Source organism: Schistocerca cancellata, chromosome 1 (genome assembly GCF_023864275.1).
Source record: "Schistocerca cancellata isolate TAMUIC-IGC-003103 chromosome 1, iqSchCanc2.1, whole genome shotgun sequence".
In the NCBI taxonomy this organism is placed as follows: domain Eukaryota; kingdom Metazoa; phylum Arthropoda; class Insecta; order Orthoptera; family Acrididae; genus Schistocerca; species Schistocerca cancellata.
This window is the reverse complement of record NC_064626.1, coordinates 696,991,442-697,010,470: the sequence shown is the minus strand read 5'-3', so window position 1 is coordinate 697,010,470 and position 19,029 is coordinate 696,991,442. Positions and strand designations below refer to the sequence as shown.

At 41.3% G+C, this 19,029-nt stretch overlaps 1 protein-coding gene across 5 annotated transcripts in view; it reads right to left on the bottom strand.

The window, feature by feature from the left end:
• Positions 1-19,029, bottom strand: part of LOC126184526 (uncharacterized) — a 338,097-nt gene that overhangs the window by 142,181 nt on the left and 176,887 nt on the right. For all 5 annotated transcript variants that reach the window (XM_049926932.1, XM_049926965.1, XM_049926957.1 and 2 more), the window contains 2 exons: positions 9,812-9,924; positions 8,578-9,627 (listed from right to left, as the gene is read on the bottom strand). In XM_049926932.1, the coding sequence (XP_049782889.1) occupies positions 8,578-9,627; positions 9,812-9,924 (1,163 nt within the window). The remainder of the gene's footprint in view (positions 1-8,577; positions 9,628-9,811; positions 9,925-19,029) is intronic.

Sequence of the window (19,029 nt, the reverse complement as noted above, 5' to 3'; positions counted from 1 at the left end):
CGCACGTGTGTGTCTGCATGCTGAACTGAAGAATCCCACAGAAAGCAAGAACTGAAACTAGATCCTTATACTTTAACGTATTAAAATACTGGGGAAAATATATTGGAAGATAACAGTAAAGGGAAAGAACACTACAACAATCAACAACTTTCTTTACCAGTCCAAACGAAATGTTTCCACCGGTCCACAATTCAATCTGGGTGATCTTATGCCCACTGGAAAAGTAACTGGTGACATCACTGCATCAACATGAGAACACAACAGGATCGTTTGATGTGGAACACCTTGTTCAACAATTTGTGCTAGATGGTGTACTCCAAAACATTTGATTCTGCACCACCACTGTACTCCATCAACATATCAGCCACAGAGTGAGCAAGTCTCCAACCTCCATGTTCTGTGATGAGGCATGGATGCCCAACACCTTATTGCCAACTTGTGGTTTCACTGGTCTTCAACTACTTTCCATATGTGCTCACGACAGTATCAAGTACCAGCTGACCAGCACTGCCTTTTAGAAGATTTTCTTTCTCAGGCACTTGGCCATAACAATATGATCTTTGTTGAAGTCATTTAAGTGACTGGTAGCATATATCATTTCTAGAATTATTCCATGTTTGTTTCTGTTTCACCCATACACCAGGTGGCATTCAATCTTATAGTGGGCAGTAGTCATAGTGTTTTGGCACTTGTGCACCTGTAAGTTCTCATATTTTCAAATCTCATCCTAAGGGCAGGCACCAACAGTCAGTCTTTCCTTCTCATCCCGTCCAGTAATTCTCCCCTGGCCCGAGGTTCTGGGCAACTTTTCCGTAACTTTCTTCATTTCCTAAGCCACACCAGTCCTTTTCCTGCACTACTCTTCCTTTCCATTTAACCCTTCTGCCATGAGGAGGAGCCACTGGCTTCAAAAGCTTATGCTTTTTCCTTATCTTTTCCATGTGTTTTCTCCTGCCACCACTTGGTGAGTTTCTGATGTACTTATAAGTTATCTATATTTTGAAGCATAATTGGTGAGTTCTACTGAGAAAAAGAATTAATTTAATACTATCTCAAAAAGAGGAAATCTGAAGTTTTCATACCAACTTCAGATGAATCTGAAACATATCCCAGGTGAAACACGACAAGCTTTATGATGTTTATGCCACCCTGCCTAATCTCCATGTAGCAGCATCCAACAAACTGTTATGTACTTGGGATCCTATGAACAGACATGTCTCTTTGACTTTTGGCCACGGCTGTTGATACCATGTCAGATGACTGTTTTTATGGAGTTATGGAGTGAGGACAGTTGTAATTAAACAGCAATTTAAGCAGGCATACCTAACCTTTGAACAAATAATTCCCATCGTTGAGGGCCAAATTTCATACATGCTACCTAAAAAACTAGGACATCACCACAAGATTAGTGGTATAAGTGAGGTATCAGAGATGGACTGATGGCTGATTGACACGGTTAACTTCATCATGATGGGTTTGCTCACCTAAGCAATGTGTTTTCAGGCTACGATATGCACAGTATGAAGTATCATGGCCAGTAAGCCCTTAAACAATCAACAATAATACCACTGTCACCTAGTTCTCTCAAGTTTGGAACTAAAATGACCACCTACCACCCACCTAATGAGGCAGTCATCACAACACCACAGAACAAATTCAGTCTCAGAGAACCAGCAAGCAGGGTAGTCGTGCAGAAGGTACGTGTAGCCTATCTGCCACCAGTCAGCTGCTGGCATTAATCCACATTCCAACATGTTCTGAAATAGTTATACTGTCAGAGCAAAATGGACCAAATGTATTTTTTGTTCTTCAGTCTTCCGAATGGTTTGATGCAGCCCACCATGAATTCCTGTGCCAACCTTTTCATCTTTGAGTACAAATTGCAGCGTATGTCCTCAATTATTAGCTGGATGTATTCCAATCTCGTCTTTCTCTGCAGTTTTTACTCTCTGCACCTCCTTCTAGTGCAATGAAAGTTAGTTCCTGATGTCCTCTTATCCTGTCCCTTCCTTTTTCAGTGTTTTCCATATATCCGTTTCATCACCAATTCTGCAGAGAACCTTCTCATTTCTTACCTTATCAGCCCATTTAATTTTCAACATTCATCTGTAGCACCGCATCTCATATGCTTCAATTCTCTTCTCTTCAGATCTTCTCACAATCTATGTTTCACCACCATAAATGCTGTGCTCCAGTTGTACATTCTCAGAAATTTCTTCCTCAAGTTAAGGCCTATGTTTGATACTAGTATAATTCTCTTGACCAGGCATGCCTTTTTTGCCAGTGCTGGTTTGCTCTTTATGTCTTCCTTACTCCTTCCATCATGGGTTATTTTGCTGCTTAGTTAGGAGGAGTCTTTAACACTGTCTACTTCATGATCCCGAATTCTGATTTTAAGTTTGCAGTTCTGATTTCTGCTACTTCTCACTACTTTCATCTTTCTTCAGTTTACTCTCAATCCTTATTCTGTAATCTTTAGTGTGTTCATTACTTTCAAGAGATCCTGTAATTATTCTTCACTTTCATTGAGGGTAGCAATAACATCAGTGAATCTTGTCACTGATATCCTTTCACTTTGAATTTTAATACCAATCTTTAGTGTATTTAATGTCACTAAACACATTTAGATTTGGTATGGACTATCATATTACATTTAAATAACATTCTGAGATATCTCGAATTCCCGGGTGTAATACTGCACCAATTCAAACATATTACATGCTGTTTTATCAAATGTAAGTTTTACAAGCAAATCCTCATTTTCGTCAGTAATGCTCATAGGATCATTAGGTAACAGTTTGTGTGTAGTTGCAGCTCATTGGTATTCACTGAAATCACTGCTCTATAACTGTTTTCACTGTTGATGTTAGTAATTGCACCTCTTATACGGTTCTCTACATTTATCTCTGCAGGTTTTGTAGGAAATTTGATGTACTGTCCACAGGGAGAGAGCGATGTCCACCCTAGTGTCAATGCTCAGCAAATTGCAACATCTGTCATTCTGCATGTATTCAAGTGCATGCCAGTTATGACTGGTCACTAATGTCAGCATTCTGTCCACCTGCCAGAACAAACATGTTGTTGTTGTGGTCTACAGTCCAGAGACTGGTCTGATGCAGCTCTCCATGCTACTCTATCCTGTGCAAGCCTTCTGTGCAAGCCTCATCTCCGAATAACTACTGCAACCTACATCCTTCTGAATCTGCTTGGTGCATCCATCTCTTGGTCTCCCTCCATGCTTCCCTCCAATACTAAATAGAACAAATGTATTCAATTGTATATCAAGATGCTAAACCTACCATTTTAAGTTGCTGGTAAAATTATGTACATGTATTCAATGAAAGCAACTTTTCTAATTATTGCTATCCAAAAGTGTAGCTACAACCAATAATCTGTCCAGCCCCTGATTTTTCAAGGTTTCACATTCACACATATAAAACAGCTTCAAATATCTAAACATTTTTAAAATGAAAAGTGTTGAATATTTGGCATTAAGCATGTAAAACCTTTATCGTTGAAGGCACATTAGTTTCAGATTATTCATGCACAGACCAATAAAACTGTGTCCAAAAACGATACAATTTTGTACATATCTTCAGTGGTACATGTGAATACAGTTTGCAAAACGGGTAGCTACTAGGGTTAGTAGTAAAGAGATGCTATATTAAAATGTCATGCCTGATGATGGTTTCATTATCTAATGGGGGTGAAAGTAATAAAATGTTTAGGAACCGTTTGAAGTATTTTGAAAGTCGGTAAGTGCTCTCATTCTCAAACAGTGGATGAATAAAGTCTGGATAATTTATGTGCCATGAATTATGCTACCTGAAGACACACAATTTACTACTTGACTTACGGTGTCAAACCTTTGATGTAAAATTACACCCTTAATTAGTAGATTATGAAAATATTTTAAATTTAGTAAGTAGTTATATAAAATACAGAAAATAGAATTTTTTTAGCCCTTGGAAGCCGTTAAACAGGCAACCTGCAACTGGATGACTTTTTTACCCATTTAGTAATATAAATAGCCTGACCAAACACAAAATGAGTGACCAAAGGTTCAGAAGAAACAGAATGAATGAATGAAGAAAGGAAAGAAAGAGATCAGATTGAGGTTAAACATCTGGTCAATGATAAAATCATTAGAGATGGAGTACAAGACCATATTATCACTGGGAAACAATGAAGAAGGAAATAAGACATAGCCGCTTCAAATAAACTATTCCGTCATTTGCAAGAAGGTATTTTTAGGAATCCTGAAAACCTACATCTGGACAAATGGTGACTTGGGCCTCTCTACTCCTGAAGACAAGTGTTGTCTTTTAAAAATCTTTGCACTTCCTTCAGTTTAGGTAGAACAGAAGGACAAAATAGATAACTGGAAAATGAATGGAGGAAAATTTTCAAGTTCATCTATGGTGGACTGTCAATAGAGTTTTCTGCACATCAACATAAAATATATGCACAATACCGAATAATTTCTGAGACTGATTGCATATATTTCAAGGGAATAACATTGTTCTCAATTAGTGGTAATGTCTATAGTTCTTTTTCAGTAAATGTATCATTGGAGTGGGAGAGGGAAAGGGAGAGGAGGATGGAATCTTTCCTAGCTTGTAGAAACTGAGCACGATACTGATTTGAGTCCTTATGCATAAAATGTAGGCAATAAAAAAAGAGACAGAAAATAACTGTTTGTCCATGAAAAGAACTCACTTAGTACTAGTGCTGAAAGTAGCAGAAAAAAATCAGCACAAGTAAGAAAATATTAACTTATCTCCAGTTGCTGCCAATGTTAGCTAGCAGACACATTGTTGCACAACAGAATTGCAGCACTCATTTTTAGTTTACCTCTCTCTCTCTCTCTCTCTGTGTGTGTGGGGGGGGGGGGGGGGAGAGGGGGGGGCGCGCGCGCACGCACACACACACACACACACACACACACACACACACACACACACTTTGTCAGGAGGTTATTTGAAGTGATTGAAGAGGCCTGCTTTGGCACAAAGAAGCAGAAAAATTGTTTGCTCCACCCTACTGCACAATATAAATTATGAGATCTTACTTATATACAGGAGAGTATGTTAAGCTTTAAGAGGATGGGGAGCTTTTCCTAATGTCATCCAGGTGGATCATCTAAAACTCCTGGCAAGCAAAGGTCAGTTCCTATCACTGTTTCAATTTTTTAATATTCAGCTTTTGTTAACTTTTTTTGATTCTGCACGGTAAGAAAGGTTCTGGCAATGTTACTGAACTAAGTAAGACTTGTATATCTGAGATGAAGCAAACTGTATTACTGGAACATGGTAACACTAAGTGCTGACATACCCATTTACTCATGTAGAAACATGCTATGGAAGGTACCAGTGAAATGTTTTATTAAAGAGAATCATGGCATGGCATGGCATGGCATGGCATGGCATGGCATGGCATTTGGAAAATGTTGCAAAAAGAAGGTGAAATAGGTTTAACTGCATGAAGAATGGGGAAAAATATATCTAAATACGTGGGAAAAATATATCTAAAAACAAAGATGATGTGACTTACCAAACGAAAGTGCTGGCAGGTCGATACACACACAAACATACACACAAAATTCAAGCTTTCGCAACAAACGGTTGTTCATCAGGAAAGAGGGAAGGAGAGGGAAAGACGAAAGGATGTGGGTTTTAAGGGAGAGGGTAAGGTGTCATTCCAATCCCGGGAGCGGAAAGACTTACCTTAGGGGGAAAAAAGGGCAGGCATACACTCGCGTGCACACACACACACATATCCATCCGCACATACACAGACACAAGCAGACATTTGTAAAGGCCTTTACAAATGTCTGCTTGTGTCTGTGTATGTGCGGATGGATATGTGTGTGTGTGTGCACATTTGTAAAGGCCTTTACAAATGTACAAATGTCTGCTTGTGTCTGTGTATGTGCGGATGGATATGTGTGTGTGTGTGTGTGTGTGTGTGTGTGTGTGTGTGTGTGTGTGTGTGTGTGTGTGTGCGCGCGCGAGTGTATACCTGTCCTTTTTCCCCCCTAAGGTAAGTGTTTCCGCTCCCGGGATTGGAATGACTCCTTACCCTCTCCCTTAAAACCCACATCCTTTCGTCTTTCCCTCTCCTTCCCTCTTTCCTGATGAAGCAACCGTTTGTTGCGAAAGCTTGAATTTTGTGTGTATGTTTGGGTTTGTTTGTGTGTCTATCAACCTGCCAGCACTTTCGTTTGGTAAGTCACATCATCTTTGTTTTTAGATAGATTAATTGAATGTAAGTTACATAAAATTGCAACCAGTCACTTTTTTTGAATAGTTATGTTTCATCCCATGAACCGGTTTTCGAACCTTTTCAAGCACATCTTCAGATATTTCTGAAAGTTACATCATTATTTCTAGCATAATGCTGGGTGCTGGCTTGCGACACTATGGGCAGCTTTTTTTCCATTTTTTCTGCCCATACTATTGCAAGCCAGCACCCAGCATTATGCTAGAAATAATGATGTTTCAGAAACCATCTGAAGATGAACCTGAAAAGGTTCGAAAACTGGTTCTTTGAATATAACATAATTATTCAAAAAAGTGACTGGTTGCAGTTTTATGTAACTTATTTACAAACAACATTATTTATTTATTTACTTATTTTTTGTCACCGTACTCTAGTATGATAGCAGCTTACGGAACTCGCTAATGATAAATTTTCCCTTAGTCAGATAAAGAATCTTGTTGTTGCTGTTGCCGCTGCTGCTTCTGCAATACTGGGAAATGAGAGACTTTACTGTTGTATACTGACATGGGCATGGAACACTTGTTTTTTGTTGCCAAGATGTTGGCAACATGTTGCAAATGTTGGTAGTACAGTTCTAGCCCTGAACAATGTTGCAGAATACGTTTCATGCTCAGTGTAAACATGTCTTTTGTAGGCTGTGGTGACGAAATCTTCTGCAAACAGTCTTACTGTGGACTCAAGAAGGAAACCATTACAATCCATAATAGATTTTAGTAGTATATGATTAGGGACTGAAAACAGTAACTTTTTCAATTTTTAGAAGAAAATAAATAAATAAATAAATAAAAACAAACATCAAGAGATAAAATGTATTTCCCATAATTTTTTAGTAACTTCCCATAACTCAAAATTATGTTGATAAATCTGTAATAATTATGGAAATCCTTAACAGATGGCAGCCATACAGGGAGAATTTACTGAGGAAAATTAAATGTAGACCTGTTGACACGATAGTAATGTTTCTTTCCAACTTCCAAGAAATAAAGTATAACATACAACAGAAATGAATATGAGAACCATTACTTTTTACTTTCTGCACACACATTATCCTCTTTTGATAGACTCTTATGTATGGATGCAGAATATAAAGGACAGTCAAAAACAGAACAAAATACATTTTACGAGCTTGGACCATATGTAGGTTGGATCGTGGCTGTTGCCAGCAATCGTACGATGATGGTAGACAAAGGTAAATGGCAGATATGTGACACTAGATGAGAAAGACCTGAATATTTCATGTGAATTTGATGTGCAATGTCATGGTTACTAACAGCAACTGAGCAGGCGTCTATGAGTCTGAGAAGAGGCTGAAGCTCACATCACCAACAGGAATATGGTTCAGTTTGCAATTGGGCACAGTAAGTAACAGAGACAAAGTGGTAACTGTAGAAAAAATAGCAAACCAAAAGCCTGTTGCCATCTTTCACACAGTTTTGTACCTTTTAGAATACTTCAGAGAAACTTAATGGCTTATCAGTAATTCTCACTAGATAAACTCATTTTATTAAGCCACACACTTGCTTTATTTTCAAAATATCCCAATGTACAGTAAACTTTGTAACTAGTTTTGGTCTGTATAAATACTGTTCCAACAATTTCAGAAAAAAATAAAAATGTATTTACTTGACATCTACACCTATACCGTGGGTGGTGGCAGGCGTTTCTAGTACCACCATTTCTCCCACTCTCTCTTCCATTTATTAAAGGAAGGAGTGAGACAAGTCTCCCTAAAGCACTAATTTCTTTCCTTGTCATGTCCATTTTACAAGACGTATGTGGAAGGAAATAACATGTAGCTTGACTCCTCTTGGAATGAAATTTAACAATAAATATATGACACACAATGCCTCTCTTGTGAGACCCCCCAGTGAAATCTGTTGAGCATTCAGACTGGTCACCAATATTCAAGAACTGATCGAATGAGTTACATGTCCTCATGATTCTTCCAATGATTCTGTGCCTGACATTAACTTTTTCTGCAGCTAGTTTTATGTGATCATTCCACTTTATATCACTTTGGACAATTTACTGCTAAGTATTTTACTGCTGTTACTGTTTCCAGTGATATACTCGTATATCCGATGTTTTTGGTCAACTGCTAGTCCCCACACCTATCATCTGCAGGTCTTCCTACATTTTGCTACAGTTTGACAAAATATTAACATTTTGGTTAATATACATAACAGAAGGAATTTTAAACAAAATACTTCAGGAAAAGGAATGAAAAGTAAGAGTTCCACACACAATTTTTAACAAACACAAAGTTACAAGAATTTTGTTTTCAGCTTTTCTTACCTTGTGGCAGAACAGCCTCATCTCTGAATTCTGCTGGTGGTGGTGGTGGTGCAATATTAACATCTATGTCACAAACAGATTCATCTACCCAATCTTCATTTTCATCAAATGCACATTGAGGATAACGTAACGAAGCTATCACTGATTTGTTTAAGAACTCTTCTTCTTTCAGGTTTTCTGGTAGAATGTTGGACTCGAACTCATAGTCAAAATATGGCCTCTTTCTCCCTTCTGTCTGTACAGAAATGTTATCAGCTTTATTTTCTGACAAATGTTCCTCCCTGTCATCATACTTAAATTTCATTTGCTCTGTTACAATGAATGATTGTCTGCTAGACTGTAAAGCTGTATTACTTGTTGAAGCACTTATTAAATTATCTAATGGTAGCCTTTCTTCCACACTATTAGACTGCATTCCACCAAACAATACTTTGTAACTTTGCTTCAGGTTTGAAAGCTGCATCTCTTTAACTACAGAATCTTCAGAATCAGTGGGCATTTCAGATGTCTGTGAATTGTGATTATGATCTTCAAATTCTAAAATTGTGGGATAATCTGGTGATTTTTGTATTATTTCTATTGTATTGTTATCACTTGACTTAACAAAATTATTCTCACTTTTATGCCCAACGTCCATCAACATTTTATTATTAGCATTCTCAGCATAACTATCATTAATACCAGCAATATCTGTTGTTTCATTTTCTTCTGAAGCTGGGATGAAAATCGGTATGTTAGATAATGGCAAATCACTGTTTCTATTTTCTAACTTGGTGAAAGAACTATTAGCCAAATAATTTGTTACTATATCTACTGCTGCTTTATCACTATTATTAGAAATGCTCCCATTCTTAACACTACTATCTACAAAACGATTATTATTTTCTGTCCCATTGTCTTCTAAAGAAGACACGTCCATCAAAGTGAAATTCAGACCATCCACTAAATCAGTTTTACTGGTGTTATAAGCAATTGGAAGATCCTTCGCTAAGCATATTGTGTCCTCTACAACTGCGCACTGACAGGATGCCAGTAGGAACTTAACAATACCTGGAAAATAAAAAAAGTGTTTACATGAAAAGCCATGTACTGTTATGATATCTTCTGTAATAACAAAAATGGTATGAAAATATATTTATACATAGAAGAAAAACCTCTACTACAAAGAGATTGTTGCTGATGCACAATGATTATCAGGTTTTTGAACTGTGTCAGGCACTTATGTAGGACTCACCATCATACTGTGGTAAAAATGTCTTCACTTCTTGAAAATTAGCGCTTTCCCATTTTTTAATAATGTATTGCAGTCTTATTGGACCTTCACTATTTAACAGCTCTACAAAGTACCTGACAGGTAAGAAGAATAATGAAATTAATAAAATGGTTATGCAGAAAATTTTAGGAACTTACTTGAAACCTAAGATATAGAAATCACATAGAACTGGTTAATTTATAAAGTTTCAACGCTTTTGATTTGTACACACACACTTTCACCGACACTTTCAGAAACACTCTAGTTTCAACACCATGGCTCATGAGCATGTTAATAGAGTGAACTATAATGTAAAGAATGAAATCTGCTGTAATAGGAATCAAATCAGTTTTTCTTGTATTAACGTTATAATAAATTGCGCAGTGTAAAATACACAAAATGAGTGTGCATGTAAAACTTGAATATAAACAAAAATCCAAATGTGCAGGTATTTATTATGACTAACATGTACACGCAGCAATACAAGATGAAATCACAAATGGAAGTATTTTGGAAAAGGAGGGCAGAGGGGTAAATTTAACATCAACCATACAAAAATGTAACACACGTCAAACATACGCTCACTAAGCAGTGGCAGGAGAACACTCATATAAAGGTATTTAAATCTGTCAGCTTTCAGAGCCAGTGGGTCCTCCTACTGGCAAGAGGTTTGAAAAGGAAGGAAGAGAGGTGAAGGAAAAGGGCTGGCAAGGTTTAGGAAATGGATAGAATTCAGAAAAGTTACCCAGAACCCCAGGTCATGGGAGACTTACAGAACAGGATGAGAGGGAAAGACTAATTATTGGGGATTGCCTAGCCCATTGTACATGATAGATGTGTGAGGTGGGAAGGGACAACTAGATCACAAAATAAAAGATATAGAAAACTAAAAGAGTGTGAAGAAAGGAGTAGTTACTGTTAAGAAATACTGAGACCATAGAATTAACATAAATTAAGGCCACGTGGGTGGCAAGAACTAAGGACATGCTGTAATGCCAGTTCTCACTGTGGAGTTCTGAGACACTGGTGTCATGGGAAAGAATCCAGATGGCACGAGCGGCGAAACAGGCACTGAGGCCATGACTGTCATGTTGTAGAGCATGCTCTGCAACAGGATACTGTTTTTTTGCCAGTATACATCCTCTACCTGTGCCGATTTACTCTAACTGATAACTTGGTCATATTGTGCCGATGTGAAAGATCGGACAGTGTTTACACACCAGCTGATATATGACTTGTTGTTTCACAGGTGTCTCCCTTTGATAGTATATGTTTTGCCAGTCAAGGGGTTGGTATAGGTGATGGTATGAGAATGCATAGGATAAGTCTTACAGTGCAGACCGTCACGGGGTTGGGGCCATAGGGCAGGGAAATGGGTGCAGGAGGAGCATAGGGTCTGACAAGGATACTACGGAGATTGGGAGGGCGGTGGAAAGCTATTCAAGGTGTGGTGGGCAAAATGTCAGAATGGACCTCATTTCAGGGCATTATTTAGGAATTCACAGCCCTGTCAGAGTAGCCGATTAATACTTTCAAGTCTAGGACAACACTGAGTTACAAGAGGTGTATTTTTGAGGGATCAGCAGTACCAGGATTGGATGAGATGGCACGGGAAATCTGCTTTTGAGTTAGGCTGGTGAGGTAATTACATACAGCGAAGGATGAGGTGAGAATGGTGGTGTTTGCATCTGAACAAATACAGCTGCTTCAACTGCCAAGGCTGTATGGGAGGGAACTTTCGATGTGGAAAGGATGCCAACTGTTGAAATGTAAGGATTGTTTGTCTGTCGTAGGTTTAATGAGAACAGAAGAGTGTAGCTGACTTTTGGTGACAATGAGATCAGCATCAGGGAAAGTTTCATGGGATTCAGAAAAGGACCACATGAAAATTAATTGGGAGAATGTATTTTGAGAGACAAAGAATTTTAACAGGTCAGCCGCCTCTCAATATGGCAAAGATGTCATCACAGTATCAAAACCAAACCATGGGCTGAAGGCTTATGGATCCCAGGAATGATCCCTCCAAGTAACCCATGAAAGGGTTGACAGAGGAAGGGGAATTCTGGTTCCCATGACTGTGCCCCTGACCTGTTTATTGTCTGCCCCTCAAAGTTCTTGGTAAGTATAAAGTTGATTAAGGTGAGCAGTAAGCTGTCATAGATCTGGAATCAGGTGGGCACTGATTGAGGAAATGTTCAGCAGCAAATCGACCATGTACATGGGGGATGATGGTATAGAGGGAGGTGGTATCAATAGTAACAAGCAAGAGGTGTGGTGGGAGTGGAACGAGCTCAGATTTCAGATGGTCTAGGAAATGGTTACATCTACAATATAGGAGGGAAGGATTTGTGCTAAGGGTTGTAAATGTTGATCAACTACAGCATATATACATTTGGTGCATGCTTTGAAGCCAGTATCTATGGGACGGCCACAGTAACTGTGCTTGTGGATCTTAGGAAGATAATAAAGGGTGGTTGTGTGGTTTGGGTGGGGTACCAATATTAAAGAGGAAAGTTGCAACTCACCATATAGCAGACATGCAGAGTCGCAATAGCAACAAAAAGATTCACACAATTATAGCTTTTGGCCATTAAGGCCTTTGTCAGCAATAGACACACATACACACACACTCACGTAAACACAAGTTGCACACATGTCTGCAGTCTCAGACAACTGACACCACACTGCAAGCAGCAGCACCAGTGCATGGCAGGGGTGACAACTGGGTGGGGATAAGGAGGAAGCTGGGGCAGGGAGGGGGAGGGATAGTATGGTGGAGGTAGCGGACAGTGAAGTGGTGTAGGAGGTAGCGGACAGTGAAGTGGTGTACTTAAGATGGAGGGCAGGAGAGAAGGTTGGGAAGGGCGGGGGGGGGGGGGGGGGGGGGGGGAGGGGGTAATTAGCAGAAAGCAGAGAAATATAAAGAAATTAAAAGACTAGGTGTGGCGGTGAAATGACGGTTTTGTAGCGCTGGAATGGGGACAGGGAGGGGGCTGGGTGGGTGAGGACAGTGACTAACAGAGGTTAAGGCCAGGAGGGTTACGGGAACGTAGGATGTATTGCACGGAAAGTTCCCACTTGCACATTTCAGAAAAGCTGGTGTTGGTGGGAAGGATCCATACGGCACATGCTGGGAAGCAGTTATTGATATGAGGGATATTATGTTCGGCAGCGTGTTCAGCAACAGGTTGGTCCACTTGTTTCATGGCCACACTTCATCGGTGGCCATTCATGTGGACAGACAGCTTGTTAGTTGTCATGCCTGCATAGAATGCAGCACAGTCGTTGCAGCTTAGCTTGTAAATCACACGACTGGTTTCACAGGTAGCCCTGCCTTTGATGGGATAGGTGATGTTAGTGACCGAACTGGAGTAGGTGCTGTTAGGAGGATGTATGGGACAGGTCTTGCATCAATGTCTATTACAGGGGTATGAGCCATGTGGCAAGGGATTGGGAGCAGCAGTTGTGTAGGCATGGACGAGTATATTGTGTAGGTTCGGTGGCTGGCGTAATACTACTGTAGAAGGGGTGGGAAGGATAGTGGGCAGGACATTTCTCATTTTAGGGCATGATGAGAGGTAATTGAAACCAGAGCAGAGAATGTAATTCAGTTGCTCCAATCCTAGTTGGTACTGAGTTATGAGGGGAATGCACATCTGTGGCTGCATGGGCTCTGGGTGGCTATGGGAGTCTGGAAAGATAAGGCACAGGCGATTTGTTTTTGTACAAGACTGGGAGGATGATTACGGTCAGTGCAGGCTTCAGTGAGACCCTCGGTATCTTTTGAGAGGGACTGCTCATCACTGCAGATGCGACAACCATGGGTGGCCAGGCTGCACGGAATGGACTTCTTGGTATGGAATGGGTGGCAGCTGTCAAAGTGGAGGTATTGCCGGTGGTCAGTAGGTTTGATATGGATGGAGATATTGATGTAGCCATCTCTGAGGTGGATGTCAACATCTAGGAAGGTGCCTTGTTGGGTTGAGTAGGACCAGGTGAAGTAGATGGGGGAGAAATTGTTGATAGGGTTTCTTCACCTTCAATCCAGATAGCAAATATGTCATCAATGAATTTAAACCAGGTGAGTGGTTTAGGATTCTGGGTTTCTAGGAAGGATTCCTTTAGATGGCCCATGAATAGGTTGCCATACATTCGTGCCATTCGGGTGCCCATAGCCGTACCCTGGATTTTTTTGTACTGCCTTCAAAGGAGAAGTAATTGTGGGTGGGGACATAGTTGGTCATGGCGAATAGGAAGGAGGTGGTTGGTCTTGAATCCATAGGACGTCTGGAAAGGTAGTGTTCAATAGCAGTAAGGTCATGGGCATTAGGAATGTTAGTGTACATTGAGGTAGCATCAATAGTGACAAGCAGGGCACCGTGTGATAAAAGGACAGGAGAGTCGGTGGAGGAAGTGGTCGGGACCTTACATCCGCAGAAAGAACCACAGTCCACCATCTAAAAAAATGATCCCGACCTTATGATCCTACCTGTAAACAAAGGTGCCACCACCGTTGTTTTGAACCACAAGGATTACCTGGCGGAAGGACTCCGTCAGCTGTCAGATACTTGCACCTACAAATGTTGCCACATTGACCCCATTCCAGTAATCCAGCAAGATCTCCAGTTGCTGCTTAAATCCTTAGGCCCATCCCAGAACCTCTCCCCAGAGTCCATCACTCTACTTACCCCTACCACTCCCTGCACTCCTACCTTCTACATGTTTGCTAAAATCCATAAACCCAACCACCCAGGACGACCCATTGTGGCCGGTAACTGTGCCCCCACTGAGAGAATCTCTGCTCTTGTAGACCAACACCTTCAACCTATTACTCGGAACCTACCCTCAAATATAAGGGATACCAACCATTTCCTCCACTGACTCTCGACAGTTCCTGTCCCTTTACCACACGGTGCCCTTCTCATCACTATTGATGCCACGTCCCTGTACACTAACATTCCTAATTCCCATGGCCTTACTGCTATTGAACATTACCTTTTCAGTCGCCCTATGGATTCCAAACCAACAACCCCCTTCCTAGCCGCCATGACCAACTACATCCTCACCCACATTTACTTCTCCTTTGAAGGCATTACCTACAAACAAATCCGGGGTACGGCTATGGGCCCGAATGGCACCATCCTATGCCAACCTATTCATGGGCCATCTAGAGGAATTCTTCCTAAAAACCCAGAATCCTAAACCCCTCACCTGGTTCAGATTCATTGATGACAGCTATACATCTATCTGGATTGAAGGTGAGGACACCCTATCCACATTCCTCCAGAACCTCAACAACTTCTCCCCCATTTGCTTCACCTGGTCCTACTCAACCCAACACCCACCTTCCTAGAAGTTGACCTCCACCTCAGAGATGGCTACATCAGTACCTCCATCCATATCAAACCTACTAACCACCAGCAATACCTCCACTTAAACAGCTGCCAATAATTCCATACCAAGAAGCCCTTCCATACAGCCTGGCCACCCATGTCATCCCATCTGCATTGATAAGCAGTCCCTCTCATAATATACCAAGGGTCTCACTGAAGCCTTCACTGACCATAATCATCCTCCCAGCCTTGTACAAAAACAAATCTCATGTGCCTTATCTTTCCAGTCTCCCATCACCTCCCAAAGTCCCACAGTTGGCCACAGAGGAGCATTGCCCTCGTAACTCAGTACTATCCGGGACTGGAGCAACTGAATTACATTCTCCACTTGGGTTTCAATTACCTCTCGTCATGCCCTGAAATAAGAAATGTCCTGCCCACTATCCTTCCCAACCCTCCTACAGTGGTATTCCGCCGTCCATCGAACCTACACAATATACTTGTCCATTCCTACACAACCCCTGCTCCCAATCCCTTGCCACATGGCTCATACCCCTGTAATAGACATTGATGCAAGACCTGTCCCATACATCCTCCTAACAGCACCTACTCCAGTTCGGTCACTAACATCACCTATCCCATCAAAGGCAGGGCTACCTGTGAAACCAGTCGTGTGATTTACAAGCTAAGCTGCAACGACTGTGCTGCATTCTATGCAGGCATGACAACTAACAAGCTGTCTGTCCACATGAATGGCCACCGATGAAGTGTGGCCATGAAACAAGTGGACCAACCTGTTGCTGAACACGCTGCCGAACATAATATCCCTCATATCAATAACTGCTTCCCAGCACGTGCCGTATGGATCCTTCCCACCAACACCAGCTTTTCTGAAATGTGCAAGTGGGAACTTTCCCTGCAATACATCCTACGTTCCTGTAGCCCTGCTGGCCTCAACCTTTGTTCGTCACTGTCCTCATCCACCCAGTCCCCTTCCTGTTCCCATTCTAGCACTACAAAACTGTCATTTCACCGCCACACCTAGTATTTAATTTCTTTATATTTCTATCCTTTCTGCTACTTACCTCCTCCCCACCTTCTCTCCTGCCCTCCATCTAAACTGCAGCACTTCACTGTCCACCACTCTCACCATACTATCCCTCCCCCTCCCTTGCCCCAGCCTCTTCCTTACCCCCACCCCCATCATGCACTGGTGCTGCTGCTTGCAGTGCAGTTTCAGTTGTTTGAATCTGCAGACGTGTGTGCAAGTTGCGTTTGCATTTGTGTGTGTGTGTGTGTGTGTGTGTGTGTGTGTGTGTGTGTGTGTGTGTGTTGTCGACAAAGGCCTTAATGGCCGAAAGCTATAGTTGTGTGAATCTTTTTGTTGTGCCTATCGCGACTCTGCATCTCCGCTATATGGTGAGTAGCAACTTTCCTCTCTAATATTGTTACATTCCATTCTAGATTTTCCATTGGGTGGTGTAAGACATTCTTGTGGGGGCCTGAAGAAAAGGAGGGACGGTAGGTTAGTTTGAATCACAGGGTGGGGTGTTCATGGCAAATACAGTACATAGAGGCATCAGACAGCTGGCACAGACCTACATTTACACACACCCAGTGGTTAATTACCACAGCAGTAGATCCTTTATCACTGGAAGGGAATGGAGTCATCAGTTTTTAGGGAATAAAGAGCCTGCAGTTCTGCAGGAGACAGGTTAGGATCATGTTGTAGGGACCTGAGAAAGGATTGTGAACAAATTCTGGGTGTGAGGAATTCTTGGAAGGCTTGTAAGGAATGATTCTGAGATAGTGGAGGTGGATCAAGTTGGAATTGTGGTCAGAACTGCTCAAGGCAGGATTCAATGTTTGCTGCTGAAAAGGTTTTGGGGTTGTGTTGCAAAGATATATTTCCAGTTGACATAATGTGTGGAGGACAGTAGGTCCTTCACCAATGCAGCAAGATTAAATATGCAAGTTTAGGGCTGAATGTGAGATCCATGGATAATAGAGATAATTTAGGAGGGGAGAGTACCTTAGATGAGAGGTTGAGAGCATTGTACTGTTGTGACTAGATCTTGTGATTGACATATCACTTGTCTGGGAGGCAGTGGTGAAGACTAGGGGATGTTAAGAAGGTTGGCCAAACTCCGTTCATAGGAGAAGAGTGGTGGCTGATAGTGTGCTCTTTTAGGGAGCTGTAGATGGATAGGAAGGGAAAAACCACTGCTGAGGTTGTTTAGGAGAAGGTGGGATAGTTTTTCAGGTGACGTCTAGCATGTTGTTGAAGTCTGAAGTTGGCTTGGCAGATGATACCAACCAAGGAAACTTTAGGGGCAGGTAACTGCAGAAACTTGTAGGAAGAGAAAAGTCCGGCAGAGTGGAAACTTATGGACAAGACATGTAAGTCACAGATTAACCAGGTAAGTGCAAGAGACTGCTGTATTTGTAACTGAAAAAGACGGTGGTGTAGGGTAGGATTACATCCAGAAACAGGGACTTTCAATGTTAGGCCTTTGGGAGTAATTCCCAGGAACAAGCAAGTTTCAAGAAACACAATGTGGGACCTTAGTTTTAACAGTGCAAAAGTGTGATTTCTAAAGGAATGGAAGTATATGTGATAGGATTTACCATGGCAAGAGAGGAAGGTTTGGAGTGTTGGAGATGGTGGGAGTGACAAAAGGAAGAAGTAGAGGTTGGAAAAAGACAGAAAAATGGAACAAAAGCATGGAAAAAGATCACAGAGATCACAAAATTCATAAGAAAATCTTGACACCATACAAGGGTTAACATGAGGTAATCAGAGGCTGAGAATTTCCAGGAAAGTGCATACATGTCTTTCCTTCTCATCTCATCCAAAACCTCATAGTCATTTTCTTTCACTCCTCTTCCTTTCCCTTCAACACTTCTTCCACAAGAAGAAGCCACTGTCTCTGAAAGCTTGAAAATTTAAATACCTTCATATGTATATTCTTCTGCCACTGCTTGGAGAGTAGCATTTTTTAACCATCCAATTACATTATATTTTCAAAAATTGATTATTTTCATTGATACACATCAAATATCCTTATATCTAAGCACTGTAACAATATCCTACCACACCAAGAATGTCAAAGGGAAATACACAATGAACAACATCCCAGTTCCAATATTCAAAATGTAACTACACTAAAGGAACCAAACAATGGCAAGTCCAGGTTGGAATATCCACAGTATTATGAAAAGGACTGATTGCTACTCACTGTAAAGATGACTCCTGGATACAGGAACAATGAAAAGACTGTTACATATGAGCTTTTGGCCAAAGCCTTCTTCAGAAAAGAAAAATGTACACACATTCACACATGCAAGCACACATCACTCACAGATGACTGCTATTTCTCGCCAGGCCACAACAGAAATGCATTGAACAGGTGCAACAACCTGGAGTGAAGCCTTGGGACGTTCTACCCATGATCCTTCTCACCAGTCCTAAAGTGGTGTTGTGCTGCCCACCTAACATCCACAAGACCCTAGTCCATCATGTGCCACTCCTGGGCTACCTGCACCCTCCCCTCCAACACCAGCCTTTCTGAACTGTGCAGTTGGGAGTTATCACTACAATACATTCCCCACTCCCGAAATTGCCCCTGCTTCAGCCTATGGTAACCTACTGTCTCCACACCATCTACCCAAATATTTTCACCCCCTCTGTCCTTTCACCTCTCACAACTCACCTCTTGTCACCATCATTGTGCACTGACCCACTGGTCTTTTTCCCTTCTCTGCTCCTCTCCTTTCTATTCCCCCGTTTCCTTCCACTTCCCTCTCCCACAGCCTCCAGATGCTGTGCCTGGCAGCCTGATATGCCATCAGTAGTCCCTGTATGTT